Source organism: Nesoenas mayeri (genome assembly GCF_963082525.1).
Source record: "Nesoenas mayeri genome assembly, chromosome: 9".
NCBI lineage: Eukaryota > Metazoa > Chordata > Aves > Columbiformes > Columbidae > Nesoenas > Nesoenas mayeri.
The window spans coordinates 1,768,215-1,787,712 of NC_137557.1; the positions used below are offsets into that span (position 1 = coordinate 1,768,215).

Genomic DNA, 19,498 nt, shown 5'->3' on the forward strand with positions numbered 1-19,498 from the left:
ATATAGTCTTCTTGAAGTTCTTCCAAATTAGATTTTAAATGCCAATTAGGAGGTTGAATATACTAAAATAAAAGCAAATACAAGCAAAATGGCCTCACCTTATGGCTAGTTAGGCTTTTTCTCTCCAAAGCGGAACCTTTGCTCTGAGCGTGGCTTTGAGAAAGATATTCAGCTTAATGAACACATTAATTAGAACCATAACTATTTATAAGATAATTAGAAACGAAGCACGGTAAACTGGGCTTTTCCTGCAATTAATGGAGGATTAATTACTGGAGGTAATGAAGTGGATTTTTAAATGCATTAAGGTGAAGTACAGAGATGTGCAAGGCTTTGTGATAGTTGCATAATTATTCCAGGCTGTTTGAGCGGAGCTCATATGAGATCGCTAATAAGCATCATTGCATCATTATGTATGCACTTAAAAAGACTTACCACCAAAATGACTGCCTAATTATTTCTAATTGGCAGGAGTCTGTGTAGTCATTGAGCTGTTTGTAGCCATTTTAAGGTTCATTTAACTATCCTTGGGGCCATGTGATAGATGGAAAAAAGCTCCCACTGCACGCTGGCCTTGGCTGGCGCCGTTAATCAATTTAGGTGGGCTTCGGTTTGAAATGCATTTGCTCATGCAGAGGTCAAAACCCAAAGTAGTCCAAGCAAAGTTTGGCTTTTTGAAGCCACTTGACTGTATTCATTAGCAATTAGTAAAATAATTGTGTCTGTCGCTATATTTGGATTTCCATATGACTGGGTATTCTTTCATCACCGGCCCTTCTTACAGCATATTAGCTTCACTGGAAACCAAATATCCTTCCAACAGACCTTTTTAGCGACTTCAGTGCGGCGGCATATGTTCCGATATCCCACCTTTCTTCATTCATTTGTTCGCTTCAACACCGCGCCACGTTTCAACGCCGGCCTCTAATTTGCTCCCGATTGATTGCCGAGGGAAAGTTTGTACCCAAGGACAACATTTTAGGGCTTTTAAGCATATCTCGGAGGAATTAGTCATTAAGCATGAAGAGGGGAAGCGAGTAGGAGTCGAATGGAATGCTGGTGTTTCCCCGAGTTTTGGAGTTGGGGACATCTATCTCCAAGATGCTGACAGCAAAAGGACATTCCTCAGCAGAAGAAAACCCCATAATAATCACATTGTTTCAAAACTCATTCTTTGGTTCTGTCAATAATTACATCAGAAACGTTGTGGATATCACTGGAAAATGACCTTTTTGAGCCATTCTAATTAGGATGTAGTTATTTTATCTGCCTCTATCAGATTTAATGGGACATCCCATTAGGTAAGCGTCTGTGAAAGTTTTCAATGAGCGCGTTGTCCCGTTGGACGTAATCATAACCATCTGTGGGATGCTGGCAACGTACAGAAACCATTCATATAGCTTAAGAAAACACTGGTGAGCAAATTGTAGGCTAATAAAATAAAGGTCAGCTTTGCCATTTTTGCCACAAAAAATGTGGTTCTAGTAGTTTAATATTAAGACATAAGTTGAAGAAAATCATTATGTTTGAAGTGTAAGATTGGCTGAAAGTAGTTATTCATTTTAAAAAGCATAAAAAATGTAAATTATTCATGGAATATTAATGCAAATAACAGATAAGGGGTTAAAGTGAGTGAATTGGAGCATAAACTAAAATATAAAGTAGTCCAGTTTTAATTTTGAGACTTTTATAATGGTAATCTCGGAGAAGATCACTTTTGTAAACAAGAGACAGCAAACTCTCCATAAAGCACAAATAGCTTTTCTTATTGAAACTCATTAGGAGTTTTACTTAGTGAAGTCCCTTCAAATCGGTGGAAATGGAAATGCTGCTCTGTAGGTTATCAAAACTGTTCCTAGGAAATACGCTTTAGAATGGAACAGCAGTTTTAATCTGCCATTGAACTTTCTGATGGATTGTGTCGGAAATTCTGGTGTTAGTCACAACTGCAACTACTGCTGCGTGTGTTTGCCTTTGATGTGGGCTCGCGGTGCAACGCGAATTGCATCGGAATCGCTGTCATGTTATAGAACTATTTCCAGTGAGAGCTTTAAGCGCACACTTGTGCAAGTACCAAGTCTCACCGGCTGGTTTGTGTTGAATTTGGGACTCTGAGTGGAGCCCGTGGCCAAGCTGGCTCTCTGAAGTCTGTCCCTGTCCGAATGGCCCCGTCCCTGCAGGCGGGAGGGGAAAATGGGGACAGACTTTGAGCAGGGCCTGTTGCGACAGGACAAGGGGTGATGGTTTAAACTCGAGGAGGAAGATTCAGGCTGGACACAAGGAGGAAATTGTTGCCCTGAGGGTGGTGAGAGCCTGGCCCAGGTTGGCCAGAGAGGTGGTGGATGAACCATCCCTGGAGACATCCCAGGCCAGGCTGGACGGGGCTCTGAGCACCCTGGGCTGGTGACGATGTCCCTGCTCATGGCACTGGATGAGCTGGGAAGGTCCCTCCAGCCCAAACCATCCTGTGATTCTATGAAAATGTGACTGAACTGTTTTCATTGACATGTAGTTTATAATTTTATACCTCATTTTTGACTAAGAAAACGTGATTTCTGCGAATTAGAACTGTCAATCTTTTGTGAACTCCCTCATGTGCTTTATTTCAACCGTCTCCCTTTGCTGTGTCTTGGCTGATGACTCCTAAGGCTGAGCTGTCTGCTTAGGGTAGACTTGTTGAGGAATCAATAGAATTTTGATTTCCTTAAGGTTTGAACTGGGGGATGTTAAATAACTCTTGGTCTGTTTGTTTTGTTTCCCCTCTGAAAATGAGTCCAAAATGGCCAAATGGTGTTATTATCCGCTGCTGTTTCTTAAGCTCCATTCTGAGTGTTGTGATATATGCTACTGTTAACAAATAAATGATAGAACAAATAAGCGGTAGACCAAACAAAAGGTGTTAATGCCATTCTTGCCCTGAATCTTTTGCTTCGTTTGTGAAAAGTTCCAAGGCTTTTAAAAACAAAAACCAAACTGTCCATTCCTCAAAAATGTGAATATACGGAGAATGTATATGGTTTTTGTTCATGACTCTGCTTTGTGTGTTATTTTTCATGGGGAGGCAGCCAACGGCTGCTGGACCGGCAAAGGGGGTGTCTGAGAAATGGGAAATGCAGGTGAATGTCAAGCAAGCCTTCAGTTTAAATTATCGTCTGTTTATTCTCTGTTATTTATTCCAAGTCAGGTGGTTGTTCTTCCTTAAGTCTTTGACACAGAGAATTTTAACTATCAAGTTGGAAATAAGGGTCCTTATTCCAGTCGATACCTTGCAGTAAGCTGGTACCATCACGAGATTGGTGCAGCTTATGAAGCCGAAGCTTTGTAACCAAAATGACCAAGTTTCTCATACATTACAACTGTGAATGCACTAAATGGTTAGAGATGACATTGTCCCATCTGAGGGCTGGAATAGCTCGATTGCCTGTGGTTATTCAATGTGCTCTTACATTCAAACCCTTAGTGTGCTGCCTGTGCTACCTGTGAGTGTTCTAAATAGAATTTCAGCCCCGAAGACGTGGTGGTTTGGTTAGTGGCAGGAAACGGGGCAAAAAGCACAATTGGGGTGGTAGAGAATGGAATAGGTGCTGCCAGGGGCTCCTTGCAGAGCCGGAGGGGCCGCGCCATGCTGGGCGGACATCGTTTCACAATTGTGCTGTGCTTTGTGAGGTTTTGTTATTATGTTTTAAACCAAAAACGAAGTTTAGAAGAGAATTCCATGGTAAAAGTTAAGAATCTTATTTCAACAAAGGCATAGCTATGTAGAAATCGTGTTCTAATTGATCTTTGTTACCTGTTTAAATAGGGGCTAAGATTGATGAGTTTGGGATCGGTGTCATCAATGGATCAGAACAGTTTGAGGTATAATAAGTAGTTTTGTTGCTTTACGTATTTTTTTTAAACAATTTTTTTGTTGTTTCTCTTTTGGATATGTTTTATTTTACAATATTTTATGTAGCAGTTGCGGCTTCCATGATGAAAACATTTTTTTTTGGAATACTAAGGGAAATTTTCAGAATTTCTTTCCTGCCCCTTCCTTGAAGTTTTTAACGAGTTGTTAAGAGTCGGGGTTTGGGAATCTAGACAAGGTATTTGTTTCTAAGGACAAGCACGTGCTTTAATCTTGTCTTTACGCAGGTTTTTCGGCTATTCAACTGGCAGTGCAACTCCCTGCAGCGCTGGCAAATGAGAAATGCCGAGATGGTTTATTTTCTGTTGGTTCCGGTTTGGATCCACACTGGCGCTTCTTTCTGGTTCCAGTGGTGACAATGATGGTGCCGTGATGCTCTGGGTTGGTGGCTTTTTCAAGTTATGAGAACACTTGGTGTCCCAGGGTGTCAGTTGATTTCAAGCATCTGTTTGGGTAATTCCGTTCAGCTGTCTAGTATCTCTTTGTGGATTTAAGCACACATAAATATTATAGCATCTTTAAGCTTGAGCTGTGATTAAAGCCTCATTCTTAGGTGTTTTACAATCACAAAAAAATAAACCAGTCAAAGAGAGACACAAGAACAGCACTTACCTGTAACTAATTTGAACTCGGGGGCTCCAGGGAACCGAAAAATTCAACCTTGAAATCTCCCATTTATGTTCCTTAACTTCTTAACATAATATCAGAGGTGTTGTCAAATTTACAACAAATAATTACCTGGATGGTGATTCCATCTGGAAAATGGATTTGACCTCGTTTCGTTGGTGTGTGATACATCCAGGTCTTCCTGCCGCAGCAGATGCGGAGTCACTGACGCCTGCACGACGTGGAAACAAAGAGTTTGGTGTATTTATTGAGAGTCCTGAAAGTAAGCTGGGCCCTTGTTTGGAAAATAAATTCCAGCTGTATCACAAGGAGAAAACCCGCCTGATGAAATAAAAGCCTGATGAATTTCCTTGCTAATAGAATGTTACCTTATTTATTCACATAGAGTTCACATTTTGCCATTATTGTTTTTTTTTTTAAAGAATGTTAAAAAGATCTAAAATGTCTTTAGTGCAGGGTTATGTGATCAAAAGGAACAGGAATTGCACACATTGCCAGGCTGGGGGCTCCGGTGCCCAAGGAGCAGCTCTTGGGCTTTGGCCTCATCCTGGGCTTGAGTGGCTCCCGAACTCTTGGATGAGCAGAAGACAAGTTGCATAGTCTTATCTGATCTGAGCTTTTTAGGTTTGTTAACAGATTACTGCAATAACAATTACTTCTCTTATCAACCTTAAATTTGGTTTTCTGTAGAAGTTAATACATAGTATATGTTCAGCTGTGTATGTTTGTGTATGTGTTTTTATGCCCTAGAACTGCTTTGGATGAGAAAGGATGGGGAAGCGGAGGGGTGGTTTATTTAGTTTATTTAGCAGCCAGGACATTGTCATAACTTCTGTTTCTTTGTTATTTTATTACCTAAAGGTCATTACAACTAAATTACAGGGTTTTTTTCTGTTCAGTCATGAGGTGGCTACGTGAATCATAGAATCATTTTGGTAGGAAGAGATCTTTAAAATCATTGAGTTCAAATCAACATTGCCAAGTCCACCTCTAAACTTTGTCCCTGAGAACCTCATGTCCGTGTCCTTCAAACCCCTCCTGGGATGGTGACTCAATTTTTGAGTCAGTCTCTAGGAAGAGAGATCCGAGAGGAACTCACTTCATGGAAAAGCAGGTGTGTTCTCACACTGACAGTCCTAATTTAAGGTGAAGTCTTAGTGACGAGAGGCAGTTCAGAGTCTTCATGCAGATGAACGAGGGAAATGAATGATGCGCTGTGTTTCCCCCTGGTGAAGATGAGGCCAAGGATCCTCAGCTCCTTTGGACCAGTGGTGTCCAGAGCAATTGGTGACCTCGGTGTGAGCTAAAGGAGTGAAGAGGGGGAGAATCCCCCCATGGCTGGTGGAGTGGAGCGCTTCGCAGTCCCTTCCCAACTCGGCCAGCACTGTTTAATCTATGATTTAGAATCATACAATAGTTTGGGTTGGATAGTTGGGTCATAGCTGCTCTTATCACCTATTCCTTAGGCAAGGGCTTCTGCCCCAACTCCATGAGAAGCAAGTCTCTGAGCAAAGGACTGCTGACACAAAGCTCAGCTTAAGTAAACTCGATGTGTTTCTGCAGTCGACTCTTTTCTGTGGGTCGATCTGTGGGTTTTCCAGCAGCGTGGCGGCGATGCGGGTGTGCTCAACTGGAGATACACCATACGCTCGGCTCTGGAGCTTGAGCCTTTCAGCTGCTCCAAGGATACTCTTGGTAGGAGAGTCAATGTGTTGTGGCAAAGGCAGCCCTTGGATCCTCTTTGGGAGGGAGAAGAGGCAGAGCAGCAGGTTGTTGGCTGGAGATGTGGACCAAACAGGCAGCTCCAGGATGAACCACACCGAGGGCAGTGGCTTCCCTGCTCTTCTGGCTGCCTTTATGGACCAGTTAGCCCTAGTTTTCAGTAACTTAATTACAGCTTTGAGTATTGTTTCCTTGAACGTTTGATTATGTAATTAATGTCATGTATAGGTGGAGAATTGGTTATTACTGAGCTAAGTTGGTGCTTGTATCTGGTGAACCCACTGTCTCAGTTCTGTGAAGCGTCTTCTTGGTTGTCCCCATCACTGCTTGTACTTCACCCTGCATTTCCCTGGCACTGTGGATGATACTGGTACTATCATTCATACCCTCCTATTTTGTCACTTACCAAGTGTCTAAAGTGGCTTGGAGCAATTTCTTTTTCCTCGTCGCCCCACTCTCATTTCAGACTGAAAAGCCGACTACTGCTTGTTTCACTCACCTTACGTTTAACAAGAAATAAACCAATCATATTGTCATACAGATTATCTATATTTAACTTCCTCAAATGCACGCATTCTAAAATTGCAAACTGAAGTGTTTTATAGAGGTAGCCATGTTCTCATTAAATATATATATATAGTATTAATAATTTCTACACTCTGAACAAGTGCAGTTGATGCTTGAAATTATTTTACCTTCCCCAAGAACTCGTACCATGATTTTTATTCCTGTTAGTGACACTGAGTTAAACAAGAAGCTTTCTCTTAATATGCTTTGAAAGAGAACATGTCGTCTTGCTGCAATTAGTTGTGCATTTGCACTCTGTCTTTATCATCAATATGAATACCCAGGTTTGATGCAATCCAGTTGCGTTTCATTGTTTTCCCCCAGACTTTTGATTTATTGCCGAAGTATTAAAGAGGCATTAATTCGTTGGGTTTCGGTTGTGGCTGTTGCGTTAATAATGATCTAATAAGGTTGTGTCAGCGGAGAGGGACGGGGCAGAATGCTGGGGAAGGGCTTGCGATCATCACTTCTCTCCAAACCTAATGCTTGTTTTCTCTTGGTCTAACTGTCTTATATTTGCGTTCTAATTCCCCTTCCAGTTTCCAAAGTCCGTCTCGGTGACTGTTTTCAAATTGTAGCGTTTTGAAAAGATTAGATTGTACCTATAAGATAGAGTTCAGCGCTTTAGTGCAATATAATTGGGGAAATACTAAACGACACTGACCTCATTTCCTTTAGAACAATGAAAATTAATAGTTTCACGTTTTATTAGGCTGATATTCCAGATGTAGTGTACATTTAATTAAGTGTAGTTTCCTTTTGGTTATGGTATGTGTATCTGCTTTTTGTCGCAAATTCTTTCTAGTTTTACAGTTTTCCACATGTTTTCTTTCACCATTTATGATTTTTTCAAAGCGGAGCTATAAGGATTTAAATCACTTTAGCATGCAGCAAAACAGTTCCCATTCAAACAATAAACGCCATTTTAAAAAGCCTTTAGATCTTCTGTCACTTCATAAATATAAATGTATAAAAACATTATGCAGTTGTAGTGCCCACCTGCTAATTAAATGCAGATTTCCTCAAACTTGTTTTAAAATCTGCTTATTTGTTTCAACTCTGTCTCTGTTCAGAATACATATGGCCCTTGTGAAACTAATTATGCTTATGGAGCAGCTGTTAAATTTAGTGCAACTAATTTTATCCAATATTTTACATTTTAATTGATTACCTGTGAAGAAATTAGCAAATTAACACTTATTGTGCAGCGGCTGAATGGGCTTTTATGGATACTTTCCATTTTTACAAGTGGACTAAGTGTTGATGGAATAAAGCCATTTCTTAGGGTTTTCGATGGGGAAGTTATGGGTGAGCCTTGATTATCTGGGGTGAGAATTTAGGGAGAGCGAGCGATGCCAAAGCATCTGTGTGTTCTGTAACTCGGACATGAAAAGCAGATTGGAAAGTAATAGCTTTTCACAGAATTTTGGTAACATATGGGCTTATCTGGATCTAAGAACTCTTTGAAGATCTTTGAACTTGACTAAATGACTTAACCTTTGCCTCGGTGGGTGGGTGTTTGCTGGGCTTGGGGGAAGGGCTGCGTGCTCCGTGTTGCTCCAATATTCCACAATTGGAACACTTTGGGACTTGCTTTGGTAGAAATAATCAGGATTGCTTTTATTTCTCAACAGTAATAAGTAGGAAAATCTCGATCCGTGGACTTCTGTTCTTGCTTACCCGTGAATTCTTGGCACAGATGACTTCTCATCGCTCAAAAACGTACATCTTTATTTCCTATTCTATTTGCATTGCAAGATATTTTAATAGTAATTCATGGTAACGTACAGGTGGATCGGTTCATGCTACATGTGGCAATGTGCTGTAGCTTGTTATGCACCGAACAGCACATTTAGTAGAGCTTAATTTTCGCTTCATGAAATTATCTTCCGCTGTCAAGAGCCTAATGGGTATGCTGGATTTAATACAGGCCTTATGGATGTTTGCATGAAGTGTTCGTAAAACAGATATTTTAGGATTTGGGGGTTTTAGGCAATGAAAGTATTAGAATGGGAAGGTTCTGTGGGACTGCCGGCAGGACTTATTTTACCCTAGAAGATGAAATTGTTCCAGGGAATCATCCTGCGGAGATGGTTGGTTTGAAGCATTTAGTCTCTGTGCTTCCCCTGTTTCTTCAAAATGTGGTAAAACTACATAATGTGTCTTAACTCGTATCCACTGAGCTCTTGCTTAATATAGCTAAGCAAACGTATTTTAAATTTTTCATGCCTCTCTACTTGAGTGAGAAATCCCTCCGATTTCTTCAGACTAGCGGAAGGCTTAAACAAGAGTTGAGATTCAGCTTAAGTTTAATAAAACTGTGTTGTCGTCGCCTAGTGGTTATTTGTAACAGTCCTCTGTTACTGTCACTGTGGATGGATTATGAAGGAGAGAAGTTAATACAAGGTAAGATTTTTCAACAGTAATCATGGCTGTACGATGTTAGAAACACAATAGTTACCCTGGTTTTAAAATGACTATCAGAATATACACTTCGGTAGCATTCAGGAATTGAGGGCACCGTGAACATTAGACTCTTTTTCCTCAGTTTTCCTTATGTGTTTTCCCCATTCGTGACCGAGGTCAGTACATCTTGCTGGATTTTTGGAGTTGTGTTGCTTTGTTTGTGCTTTACAAATCCCATTTGTAATCAGTGCAAGTACATACAATTAACTTCAGCAGAGTTGGTTTTAGTTGGGAAGACGCTCTGGAGCATCAAGGGAAAATGCTAAAATATATATATATTTGCAAAGAACTTGTACGGTGATAGAAGACCCAGACAAGTATGTTTGGAGGAGGTCAGGCTGTGTCTGTTTGCGGATCGTCATGGGTCAGAGTGGCTGGGCTTTACTAAGCTGAGTCTAAAGAGTGGGTGTTGGGGGGCCTGGCTGCACCCTCAGGCTGCAGATGAACCTTGTGTGCAGCTTCACTTCTGGAGAACAGTGTGCAGGACAGACTCGAGTGCAGTGGGATGGATGAGATCTGCAGCATTGGTCAAAAAAGCCACCAGCATGCTGAGTTCTATTGGCACTGGTGCGGCCAGCAGGCCCAGGGCAGTGACCGTCCCTGCACTGGGAATGGGGAGGACAAACCGCCAATCCTGGGGGCAGTTTGGGCCCTTCACAACAAAAAAGAGCTTGAGGTGCTGGAGGGAGTTGGGAGAAGGGAACGGAGCTGGTGAGGGGCTGGAGCACAAGTGTGATGGAGCGGCTGAGGGACCTGGGGGTTCAGCTGGAGAACAGGAGCTGAGGGGAGACCTTCTGATCTCTGAACTGCCTGAAAGGAGCTTGGAGCCAGGGGGGTCGGGCTCTGCTCCCCAGGAACAAGTGCCAGGAGCAGAGGAAACGGCCTCAAGTTGTGCCAGGGGAGGTTGAGGTTGGATTTAGGAACAATTTCTTCCCCAAAGGGCTGTTGGGCATTGGAACAGGCTGCCCAGGGCAGTGCTGGAGTCACCATCCTGGAGGGTTGGACAGATGGACATGAGGTTCTCAGGACATGGGGCAGTGGCAGGGATGGGGAATGACTGGACTCGGTGATCTTGAGGGTCTCTTCCAACCTAAGTGCTTCTGTGTTCTTTGCAATGTTTTCTGCGCTGTTTCCTCTGTAGATGCCCTAAACCCGGGCATTGCCCTCAGCCTGGGCTGCTGTCTGCAGCTGCACTGGACACCTCAGCTGCCCCGAAGACTCTTCTACATGTGCGAACGTGTTACCCGAGCTAACAAGTCTGCCCAGAGTGGAGTTTTCTCTGCGTGAATTGTCGGTATCTGTGCTCTGGGCTGGGCTGCAGCCCAGATCAACTGGGACAGACTGAACCGACATGTCCTGCAGAGGTGGCCTCTGCGGAGCAGAACTTCACGTTGTTGTTGAGGCTGTGATATCCCATTGAGACAGGGACAGGCTGTGTCAGCCCTTTCCTATACTGGTAAAACCCAAAGGATAAGCAATGATTAGGGATCACTCTAAACTAATGAGTTTAATGGGTGCAAAAGTTTGTGAATGAAAGAACAGTGACAGCTGTAAAGAAAATGCTCTTCAGTTTGCCAATGCTGTTGTAAGTGCATTATGACAAATTTGATGCAACAAATCTACTTTTAATTTTTAAAAGCCGTTTTTCTGTGTATATATTATACCTGCCATTTGTCCTGCTTAAATGTGAACAAACAGAAATCTAGGGTTTGAGCATCCAGCTAATCTGAACTGAATTTGCTGTTATTTGCACCTGTGGAAGGTGGACATGAAGTTATGCTCAAATTTGAGCTGAGAAAGTAGGCCCTCTGGCAATTAATATTTGAGATTCTTTAGTTATTTCTGTTTGAAGGGCTATACCCTTGCATCAAGTGAAGGTGATTTGTGTCGTTATAGGGCGGTTGGTTGGTTTGGGTTTTTTCTGACATTGCCTTTTACCTGTGGAGTTTGTGGGAATCCATTGAGTAGTGACTGACTGTAGGACAGTGATGTTTTTGCCAACCGAAAGATCATCTTGCATCCAGAACACTTTTAGGTCAAAACTTCCTCTACCTTAGGCCTTAAAGAATGGATTAATGCTTTTTAATTTGTGATGACATAATAAAAATCCCTTTTGCGACAGAAGACGTTCTGTGGTTCGTAATACGCCGCTTAAGTGGTAATTTGATCTATTGTCTTAGTGCTAATAGTGTGAGCGATAATAGATATTGGGTTGCAAGAGGTTCCATCTGCTGGAGGAAACACAAGCCGGGGTTCTGACCCCGGGCTGGTCCGAGGGGCTCGGTGGCCGCGACACAACGTTCGCCGGACGGATTCCAGACCCCATCACGACATTCTTCCCAAATGTGATTTATAGCTTCATCTGGACGTGCTGTTTTCTTGTGCTTATTCAATTCTTGAGTCTTATTAAACAGTTGCTGCCTTTTAAATGGAGTGATCTCTTGTGTGTGATTTTGCCTTTAAAGGCCTTTGGAGTTTTGCACTCCAAGAGGTGCTGAATACATTTTTTATTCTGTTTTAAAAGTGTCCTTCCCCCCAGCCCTCTCAGTACTTAATGAAACTTTTCAATGAGGTGCCTTCAGATGTTTTATGATGTACGTTGTAATAGAGACTAATGCAAACTTGGTAATCATTATCTATGGCTACTCACCTACTGTAGAAACAATGTATTGCTCCATGTTAAATTAGAAATTAATATTTAGAAAATAGCCTAAAAGAAATTCAGCAATAATGAGAAGTGGCTTTAAATACATATAGAAACAGTTATATTGTAATATTTGATCTTTTTTCATCCAAGGAGATCAGTAACAGCATAGATTCATTAGAGAGGAATGGATACTGAGATTGTGAAGTGAGGATCCTGTAACCTGTGACCAAGAACCGTGTCCCAGCACAAACCCTTGCACCCGTCTTCAGTTTCTTGCGCTATAGGGCCTGTAGGCCTGGGTTATTTATAGGCTATTTATAGGCTTTCTGCAAAGTGTGTTTCCCATCTGAATTGGATATTAAGGCTATTAAGAAGCCGTGTGCAAGTGTCAGCTCCGCAGGCTAAAGGCAGCGGTTTGGACATGTCACTTTATTTATTTACTTTGGAACATTGTCATTAGTAGTAATGTATTTAATATGTAAATAGAAGCACTTAGCAGCTCTGAATTATTTGGTTATTTGCTGAGTTGAAATTCTTGAGATTTTATCAATTTAAGTTTAATGTTAAAGAAAAAGTTTCTTTCCTTCTCCAATAGCTCCGAAGTTTACTTTGGTAATACTAATTACTTCATTAATGGGTGAATACTAGCTAGCGTGGTTTAATTTCGTTTGCATTCTTCCTTCAGAGTAGAAGCAACACTTTGTTTTTTCACTTTTCTTTTGATAAATCGTCAGTTTGTTTACAACTATTAAATTACTAAATGATTTGAAAATATGTTTTAAGTAATTGGATGATATAACAAATCTCAGCGAATCGTGTCTGACCGGTAAACGTTAATACTATGGATTTTGTGCAGGTCACGCTCGAGAGCTCGTCAACGTTCTTACAGCGGGAGCAGCGAAAGGTCCGGCCACAGGAGAACCCCCAGCGGCTCTCGGGAGCGAGAGCGGCGCAAAGGCAGAGACAGGGAGAAGGGCAAAGAGAAGGGCAAGGGCAAAGACAAGGAGACGTGCGGCACCAAGCCCGGGTGAGTGGAATGACAAACGGGACGCAATCTAGCGTTGGTTCACCTTTGCTTTGTAGTATTTGTTATTTAATATCAATGAAGTGGAAATTATTTAAAATCTTTGGATAGTGTCATGTCGCGGTTGAGACGGACAAACGACATGGACCAAATTCTTTCAAGATGAAAGTAATAGGGTGCGATTTATTGCTACAAGTGCGTTTTTATACAACTCTACCAGTTCATGTGTCTTTTCACTATTACAGCACTAACATCTCATTGGTTAATTTTGCTATCATCCATGTTATTCTTCTATCCCCTTCTGTCTCACGGGTACATCTCCATACCTCTGGATACTCCTTTACTCCCATCCTTCTCAAGGGTAAATCTTAATATCTTCAAGGCTGATCTCTACTCCCATATTTTCTGTCAAGGATTCCACAGACCCGCTGCAGTTTCCCACAGTGTCATTCTTAGTGTTTTAAAATTCTGGCGTGTGACATTTCAAACTAAAACTACAGGATGGTTCAATTTACAGTTCTTTTTTTTCCCCTTGATTTGCAAATAAGTTACATAGCTTTCTTCGATTGATTGAGGTAAATGTTTTTCCAATACATAATAATCCCAATTTAAGGAAAAATGAGGAGTATTGAGAGTCTGAAGACTATTTTTACAGTTCACCCCCTATGCTATAGTACATTGTCAGAAGTTTTTGGGGCTTTATTTGTGGCTCACAGGATGGTTTGGGCACCGGCCCCCACTTTGGCTGGTGGGTGAACCGCCCTTCAACCCCGCCCTCAGCCTCGCATCGTCGATCTTGTTTGCACAGATGTCAGGAAAGGCAATTTCTGTAATTACCTCTGCTTTATACACCTTGATCCTGCAGCATTTCCTGCGATGCTGATCTTTTGCTTTCAGCAAGGAAGACACTGCTGTGTCGCCTCCAAAATCTCCCTTGGGTGGATTCCCACTGGAACCCAAAATGTGAATTTCTGGAGCTGCATTATCCGCCCACGTTTGTGGCCACATCTCACAATTACCTCCCTGCTTTTATGGCTTGATGGTATTAGTTATTTAGTCTCTCAGATATCATTACCTGCTTGTCCATGGTTGTAGCATTGATTATGTCAATATTCAAGATCAGCTGTTTGCATGGGGTTCTTTTCTTATTTGCAGTAGGTTACTTAGACTGCTGGGAACCTCAAGAGTGGCATCTTCCATGTATTTTAAAGGATCATTTCTTCATTTTACTAAACCGTGTGGGACATTTGTCTCTTTGTGTCGTGGATGTTTTGGGCAATCTGCGATGTTCACAGTGTGTCTGACAAAGATGCATTTTACCTGAAATTCAAATATCTTTCAATACTTTGAGAAGACTTGAGGACAAGCCTGGCTGTTCCAGCCAAAACATTTTTTATAATTAAAGTAGGAAAGTAGGAAAAGAATCCATCCTGAGCACATAACATTGGGTGTGCGAGAGGTTTTCTGGACTTTGTATAGACGCACGTCTTAAATCACATTGGAGGGTACAGCAGCACTCCATTAGCATCCTGCCCGACTTGATGTCCTGTAACAAGGATCAATAGGAGAGAGCTGCAGGAAGAACACAGGAGTGCCCAGACATTTTTGGAAGGAAGCAATTTATCTTTATATTTTGATAACTTACAAAATTGCTTATGCTAAATTTGAAAACAAAATGCCCTGTTTGGGTCATTTCCAAGGTAGTTGGGACAAAGAGTACAGACTGATAATAGAAACAATTTGTATCATCAGTTCGTTTTGCTCAGAGCTCAAGGTAGGGATCGCACAGGGATTTCTTACTTGAAGCATTATTAGACTACAAAATGAAATATACCGTGGGTGATGTTGATAGAATCTGTGCTTCATAAACTTTTCTGAGGAGGGGCGACTTGTTTTGCAGTTTAATCAAATAGCGATCCAAGTGTATCTGTACCGAGAATAGGAGTCTGAGAAGCTTTTTCGCCTTACAGTCATTTGTCACTCTGAAGACTGACGCTGTATCAGCATCACATTATTGTTTGTTAAAGGCTTTGCAGAGCAACGTGTTTGAATACAGGACAGAGCTCTTTGGTACAATTGCCGTTTGCACCATTATGTCTGTGGAACGTTCTGTTATCCCAGCAAGAGTGAACTGGGAACCTACAGTTTTCCCTCCCAAATGTGTATGAGAGAGTTCAGTAGTTTGTCTTGTATGTCCTCCAGGAAAATGAAGCCACGCAAGGTGTTTTCTAGTTGTGTTTTTGCATGAGGCTTCCTCAAGCCTCCCGAGTTCTCAGCTTTCTTCCTCTGTATCATTTACTTAGGCATTTATTTTCTTTCGGGGTGAAAAGTATGGGGAAGAAAAGCCAAGGAAGCCCACCTGTCCTTACTTAGCCTATAGATGTATAGGAGGGAGGATGGTGGCACACAAACTGCAGGAACGTTTGGCCGCTGTCAGGCTGTTGGCTTCTGGCGTTTTAGCTTTTTACACCAGCAGGGAGATCCAATGGACGGTTTCCTTTCTCGTGATGCTCATTTCCAAGGGAAGCATCTAGATATATGTTTGTTTCTATCTAAACAAGGAGGAGTTGGGTTGCAAGAGGTGGTTTGTGGCTGGCTGTGCTCTGTTGGAGAAGCGTCGGCTGTTCTGCAGAGACAGGCGCTGCGACAGTCCCACCGAAACAGCTCAACTCTTCTGCCCATACAGTCTGCAATGCTTTAAGGAATATACCGCTTGTGTAGAGGGAGGTTGTGGTAACAGCTGCTTTGAGTTTGGGTTGGGAAGCTCGTTACAGCATCCCACAGTACTTGGTGAAAAACCTGGTGCTAACAGCAGCTTATCAAACTTTGTGATACTTTTGTGCTACAGCAGCGCACCCGAAATATTTATAACCTGAAATACCGTTGTTTGTTTTAAATCAGGATTATTTAGTTTCCAGTGGAAACTCCTTGCAAAACAAAGCTGATGACAAGCAAGTAGCAAGCAATGTTGTGAACTAGTTTGCATTCAGCCACCACAGCACTGCTGATTTTCTTTGCGTGTTGCAAGCGACCTGAGCTGACCCGCTGGCTTTGCTGCTTTGGTCTCCTGATCTCACAGTGCTTGTTCAGACCCTATTCCCCACTTTTGTTTTTAATTGTTTTGTATTTCTGTTGCAGCACACGGGAGATGGAGCTTTATTGCCTGGAAGAATATATATAAAAATCAATAAGCAGTATGGCTTTTTCTGAATAAGTCTTGCCAGCATTTCTAAAGTAAAAGCACTTGCTTGGCCTTGCAGCCTTTTCTGTTTATCCAGTCTCCCAGGCCAAGTTTTAAATCGTATTTCTGTGTCTGTAATAACAATATTGCTCTCTAGTTGTGACCCCTGACTGCATTATTGCTTTGGACCGTTACTCGTTGCTCCACCAGTGCCCCTACTCTGTAATTAGCACACATGTGCTTGGCTTTCCCATTCCCAGGACAGAAAACTCTATATCTACTGCTTTATTATGAATAAAACGGAATTGATAAAATAAGGCACAAGATAGAGTTTGTGATGCATTATCCTTGTCTGTTAACTCTGCAGAACTTTATCATGTGTAGTGGACATCTGGTGTCTAGTTTTAGTCTGGTAATTTATTAAAGTGTTGGTTTTGTCTCTCCATCAACGGAAGGGGACAGGTTGGGTTTGGTTTCTAATGGCTTATCAAGAAGGGAGTTGCAGTCCTGACAATAGACCCTTGCTGTTTCATTTTGATTATTGATGGGAAAATTAGTGATAGTTCTCCTGAGAGTGTAATGTGCTTTGTCCTAGCAATCTGATTTTATTTATATCTTGTTGGTAAAGCTGAATCACACTCATTTCTAGAGAGAAACAAAGTGTAAAAACAAGATTTGAACCAAGGACAGTAGGGTTTGGTTACAGGATCCTCTCTTCCTATTGAAAAGTGTTCTGGAAAATGGGAAAACAAGGCACTGGGTACAGTCTGGATTAGCATTCAAATTCTAATTAATTGAAAGTGCTGTATTTAAAAAGACAAGCGTACAGGTAAGCAAAACAGATTTCTCCTGTTACAACATGTTGTTATTAGCTGAGCTCTGCAGGAAGGTGTCGCTGGAAGAGGCTCCGGGTTCAGCTCTGGTTTTCTTGCCGGGGTCTGTGGCTGCACTTGGGCTCCTGTTCCATTGCTCCCCAAGGTGACCCAACCTTAATGTGCTTTTCCTCACACACCAATGGCATGGACACGTGTGGCTTTATTCTGGCATTCCCCTGGGTAAGACTGAAGCCACATTCCAGCCAGTCCCAGACACTGAGATTCTGCCCCTCCCATGTGTCTTTGGCTTCAGAGCTTCATCCCGCTGTGGGGTTTGAAAGCTGTTCTTTAGTGTATCTATAGGAACTGTTAATATAGTATTAGCTGCACATATCCCAAGTCTTGGACATCAGTGACCTCTGTAGATTGTGAGGTATTGTTTTTGAAATGTCGTAAGGCAGCTGATTAATGAGCGTACCAGCAGTGCGCTTTGGTCTTGTATACATATGAGGTGTTTTCTGTGATAACTTAAATATAACAGCATTAGTAACTATTGCTAACAAGTGTTCTTCTAAGGTATATTAAATCTGGGAAATCCACATATTTTTAGTATTTCTAAAAATAATCATGAGTGACATATTCAGCGTGTCACCAAGTGCTGAAACGGAGAAATAAACCAAACAGCGGAGTTAATTATACTGTTAAACATCATTCTTTATTTGATCAGCGCTGGGGAGCTCTGGGGATCATCCTCCACAAGCGCTCCAAAGGCTCGATGCTCTTATATTGCTTGTATTCACATAATGGTTACATATGCATTACAATTGACAGATATCTATACTAAGAAATAATTGATGATGTTAGTTGTAATTGTTTCATTTCTTACTTACATCTATTAATTATTAGTTAAATACAAGCTAAGCACTCTGCTTCTAAACTTCATCTTCTGTCTCCTCTTGTGCAGAAGGATCCAAAACTTGAGAAGTATCCCCTGGTTTTGCAGGTGGTCAGAAAGCATTGATCACGTTGATTGGTTAATGATGGCTACATCTTTTATAACTTAATCACAGTGTGCATTAATTTAGCAGCTTCTCTTCAATTCCCCCCTTTTCAATACACTCGCAGATTCTTTTGCAATATAGATCTACAAACCATGACCATCTCGTGTTGCGGTACGGCAGAGTTCTCCGGTCCCCGATATCAGTACCAAATAGAACATTGTAGCGTAACGCAAGTAAAAATTATTAGCATTAAAATTAGAGTCACAAGCTGTATCGTTTTTTGTAACTTCATGTAATACTTGAGTTTATTCCCAAAAGGATTTGCGATTGCTCGTATTTCAATACAGTGTAAGACTATTGTCAAGACTCTAATTATCACCAATAATGCCAACGAGGGATAGTTTCCAGTTTCGGATTTGAACCGTGCAGACCATTATTTTAGTTCATTTTGGGCTATAAAAGTTTTCACTACAGATTCATATAAAAACTCTGTAGTCTCAAGGATTCACTGAAATGGCCACGTGGGTCCCAGTTGGATTTTGGTCCTGATTTACTTAAAACACATCATTGTACCACTACAATATTTTCCCACTAATTTTTTTTGCTAATCAAAGCGTCATATTCATCTTCTATTTATGCTTCTAAAAATGCTCTTGTTTGAAAACAACTTGCTACACGTCTTCACTGACCTGGACGTGTGTGCTGTTGAATTTTGATGATTGAAGTGTTGATTCGCTTAAAACCAGGCAAGTTGTGGCATTCTGAGACGTGCTTTTCATATGGATTGTTGTTCATTGTTGAACTGGGGGGAAAAACCTACTAAAAACTTGTGACCTTTAAATAACTTTTATTTGATGTATGAGTTTCACCCCAGCTTTCTGAGCAGAATTTTGGATTCCTTTTTCAAGCGTTTTGGGCAGTTTTTAATGAAGTAAATGAAGAGCAGCGCCTCGGTTGTTATATAAAAAAGGTGCTGTGCCGGTCATCAAACCCAACCACCCTTTTAATTTCTGCTGCTTGATAACGCTGTCGCTACATTTGCGCATCAACCATTTCACAGCTTCTCAAATACTTTGACAGAGCTGAAAAGTTTGGTTTGCAAACACAGTCCTCCCTTTTCATTCCGTGTGTCCCCCATTCCAACACCTGCCGAGGTCCCTCTGTCCCGGGCACCTTTTCAGCCATGTTTTCCGTGCCCCGTGGGTTCCGCGGATGCTCTTTGGGTGACAAATGTCGCGATTTTTGGTGCTTGGCAGGAGATGCGAGAAGCAAATTGGGAATATTGGACTCGGCGGTGTTTGCCAGCACTCAGACACTCCTGGAGCTCCTCATAGTTGTATTTCCCCCCTCTTTCCACGCCAGGCAGTAGGAAGTCATTGATGGTAATTTGCTCCCATTTGCATATAGGTTATGGAGTTGTGTGGTGCAAAGCGCACTCAGAGCTCCTTTAAAGTGTCTGTTGAGATCAAAGGCGGGCTGTGTGATCGCTGTTGTCTGACACCAAGCTGTGTGGTGTTGTTTTCATTAAACATTTATCGTTC

The 19,498-nt window shown here is 41.7% G+C and overlaps 1 protein-coding gene across 3 annotated transcripts in view; it reads left to right on the forward strand.

Moving 5' to 3' along the window:
• Nucleotides 1-19,498, forward strand: part of RSRC1 (arginine and serine rich coiled-coil 1) — a 128,963-nt gene that overhangs the window by 19,410 nt on the left and 90,055 nt on the right. For all 3 annotated transcript variants that reach the window (XM_080349938.1, XM_080349940.1, XM_080349939.1), the window contains exon 4: nt 12,793-12,963. In XM_080349938.1, coding sequence (XP_080206064.1) covers nt 12,793-12,963 — 171 coding nt within the window. The remainder of the gene's footprint in view (nt 1-12,792; nt 12,964-19,498) is intronic.